Source organism: Austrofundulus limnaeus, unplaced genomic scaffold (assembly GCF_001266775.1).
Source record: "Austrofundulus limnaeus strain Quisiro unplaced genomic scaffold, Austrofundulus_limnaeus-1.0 Scaffold511, whole genome shotgun sequence".
NCBI lineage: Eukaryota > Metazoa > Chordata > Actinopteri > Cyprinodontiformes > Rivulidae > Austrofundulus > Austrofundulus limnaeus.
In genome coordinates, this window is record NW_013952913.1 from 242,927 (window position 1) to 246,691 (window position 3,765).

General features: G+C 37.6%; 1 protein-coding gene across 1 annotated transcript in view; it reads right to left on the reverse strand.

Moving 5' to 3' along the window:
* The window catches only part of msraa (methionine sulfoxide reductase Aa), a gene marked incomplete in the record, with an annotated part of 74,237 nt that extends 73,668 nt beyond the window's left edge, over positions 1–569 (reverse strand). The window contains 1 exon segment of the mRNA XM_014025939.1: positions 382–569. Coding sequence (XP_013881393.1) covers positions 382–523 — 142 coding nt within the window.
* Positions 570–3,765: the final 3,196 nt, after the last annotated feature.

The window sequence follows — 3,765 nt, forward strand, 5'->3', positions numbered from 1 at the left end:
TTTGATCATTTTAAGTTTTTTTCTTTTGCTGGGTTTAAATTTTGAGTTAATATTTTGATTTATTTGCACAAATGCAGGTGAGTCGTAAGAATCTAACTCAAAAAGAAGATAAACAACTTTGTTTTTGTTGTTCCAAGTCCATGCTGCTGGAAACCGATGTGCGCATGCGCAGACTGTAGCAGGTGCTAGCTGGCTAAAACKTTATTTTAAAACGTTTTATTGAAAGCAGATGTGACTGTGACGTGCAAGACGACTCTTTTGAAATGTATGCGTACGAAGTGTACCACTGCAACTATTTATTTTCGGTACTTAAAACGGTTGTGTCGAAGTTTTGTAACATGTTAGCATGTCGACGCTAATTAGCTAGCTGTGAGAGCTTACCGGATACTTTGATGCTGCTCTCGGTCCGGCCCGGTAGCGCAGTCTCCGGAGTTGGCATCTGGGCTTTTGTGGCCATGTCTCCCATCCTACCGTTGACAAAATGACACCAAACCAACCGGAGCCTGGAGGAAGATGAGACCATTGAGCACCAGTTATGTGCAGATCGATACTGAAATATCGATACTACCGATACCGGAACTTCATGCTCTAGAATCGATACTAAAATCAGGGTATCGATACCTTGATAATTCAGTTATAAGAAATATCATTAACAGGAAAGTAGAGGAAAATAACTGAGCTGTTCAAATCTTGTTTAAATCGTATGTGGTTGGAGGGAACTACTTTTTCTTCCGCTTGGGTAACGCATCAGCAAAGTGACACACACTTAGTCAGTCACTCAGTCTATGTGTATGGCAGGTCATTTTAACATAAAATCTTCTTCGTCTAACTGTAATTAAATTCTAAATGAGGTTACAACTTTTAAATAGTTTTTTTTCTCACTTTTAGTCCCTATTTAAAAACTATTATATTTCCTTAGAATAAGAATTTAAATTTGTGCTAAACAAATATAGGGTTAGGGTTAGAAAGACTTTTAAATCAATAAATGTAGTACTATGTCATGTTATATTTATAAAGCGGTTAGTTTAAAAAAACGCTACTTTTTAAGATTTACCAGACACATTGGCTGTGTCCAAAACGACAGGCCGGGTCCTCCGGAGGACCCAGACTCCCCGGTCGAGGTGGGCCGGGTCCTTGGTAGACCGGGAAGACCGGGAAAAAAGAGGCTGTGAATTTGGARGGTCTAGCCTCCCCTCCTTACCCCGGCGTACGTCTTGTCACCTAGCAACTGTGACGATGCTAAACAAGCAAACTTAAATCAAAACTAGAAAAATATCGATWCATTAGCATTATTAATATCACAAAACTATAAAATTAACTTAAAGGTATCATTTGAAGAACTAATTGACCCGCTGTAGGTTCATGTTTATTTCGCGTTTTTTATGACGAAAAAATAATATGTAAAAACACGTCTATACAAATGATAAAAGTATTAGAATTACAACCGCTCATTTTTTTTTAATTTTTATATCATCATATTTTTATCTAAAATGCATTTTTTTTCTCTCGCTTCGTCCGCCATTACTAGCATAAAAAAATCTCCGGTCGGGCCGCAATGCATTATGGGATATGCTGGGCCGGGAAGGATCCATCYGACCTGTCCTTCGATTCGGGCCAAAGGAAGGACGTATTTGTCGGCCGCATCAGAGGAGTCTTCGGTTTTGGACGTCCTTCGTCGCGGCGCTGTGACGTATGCGGCCGACAAATTCGACCTTCGGAGGACCTGACCTGCCGTTTTGGACACAGCCCTTATGTGTGTTATCACAAAGTATCAGTATTGGGTCAGTATCGTTGATACCAGGCAAATTTTACTTAGTATCAGTATCAGAAAGAAAACTGGCAGTGTCGAACTTCACTAGCTGCAGCTGTTCAAACTCCGGCTTTGCAGTCAGGAGCTCTGTTAGCATGGTTAGCTCAGTTAGCTTAGCTACATAACAGCTCTGTTAGCGTGGTTAGCTCAGTTAGCTTAGCTACATAACAGCTCTGTTAGCATGGTTAGCTCAGTTAGCTTAGTTATATAACAGCTGATAGCATGGTTAGCTCAGTTAGCTTAGCTATATATTAGTACTCTTAGCATGGTTAGCTCAGTTAGCTTAGCTACATAACAGTTCTGTTAGCATGGTTAGCTCAGTTAGCTTAGCTGCATAACAGCTCTGTTAGCATGGTTAGCTCAGTTAGCTTAGCTACACAACAGCACTGTTAGCATGGTTAGCTCAGTTAGCTTAGCTACATAGCAGCTCTGTTAGCATGGTTAGCTCAGTTAGCTTAGCTACATAACAGCACTGTTAGCATGGTTAGCTCAGTTAGCTTAGCTACATAACAGCCTTGCGTAAACTCAGGACAGGTGTTGCGCAACAGTGACTTTGAACAAAATTACATGACTTTAAATGCCGAATATAAATGTTCATCTCAAGGTGCCGCAGCATTGTATTTATGACACAGTTTCAGTAGTTATTAATAAACATGTTCAGCTTTTATTTTTGTGTTTTTCAGCCTTTTTGTGTATTTTAATGCTTGGTTTAGGTCATATTTTAGTTACAACACATATAAAACAGTTTGTATCACTTAAAATGATCGATCACTTGTCTGAGCATCTTCTTACCATATTAGGAAGAATGTATACTGTATATACCTTGACAAAATTTATGATACATCTGTGAAGCCTATAAAGAGCCTTGTACGCCCCCACCCTTGGCCTTCATTCTCCATCTTTCTTACTTGGTGAATCATTTGGCATTGAAGGCCATAATTTGATTTTTGACTGTAATCTCATGGACTGCAAAATAAAGATTCTTGCTGTTCAACCAGCCTGTTTCAGAGTTTCTCTCTTCATTGAGCAACAGCTGTTCCACTTCAACCAGAAGACGTATTTTTTTCACCTCACAGGTATCCTGAATCATGTTGCTGAGTGATGATGGGATGGAGCTGGAGGTGGATCAATGCATCAGGGCTTCATCTTAAGTAATGAGGACGTCGTTTTGGTCAGTCTTGGTGAAGAAACAAAGCCAAAGCTCTGTGTTTGTGGTCTGTCTTTGTTCCAGTCATAGTTAGATCACGAAGAACCAGATCCTGGATGCAAGCAGTGTTGTATAAAGTACCTCAATGTGATACTTGAGTAAAAGTACAAGTACCTTATCATAAAAATATTTTGTCTTCTCTAAAAATATTACTTGAGTAAAAGTCTTAAAGTATCTGATATTTTTTGTACTTAAGTATCAAAAGTAAATTTCACAAAATCTACTTAAGTATTAAAAGTAAAAGTACTGAGTAAAAGTGAGCAGTTAGATTTTCCAAAATGACATTTATTGAGAGGTGACTTCTCCAAAAATATATATTTTCTAACAGCGTGCAGCAGTGATGGACTGTGTACAAACTAATGTCAGAATAGTAAATATTTATACTTCACATCCAACCAGAATTAAATTCACGATCCAGGAGACAATTCATCAGGTTAGTATTTTTTTTAAGTAAAAACAACTCGGAATAAAACAGAAGTAACGACTTTGTACTTCTTACCTTTTTAAAAAATGTAGTGAGTAGAAAGTACAGATAATTGTGTAAAAAAACGTAATGAGTAAAAGTAAAAAGTACGCTGAAAAATAATTACTCCAGTAAAGTACAAATAACCAAAATTTCTAAGTACAGTAACAAAGTATTTGTATTTAGTTACTTTACAACTCTGGATACAAACAGCTGAAATGAATCTTAGCCTGGAAATTGTTCTTATTTCAACAAGTAATTATCTTATTTCACTTAATTTGATAA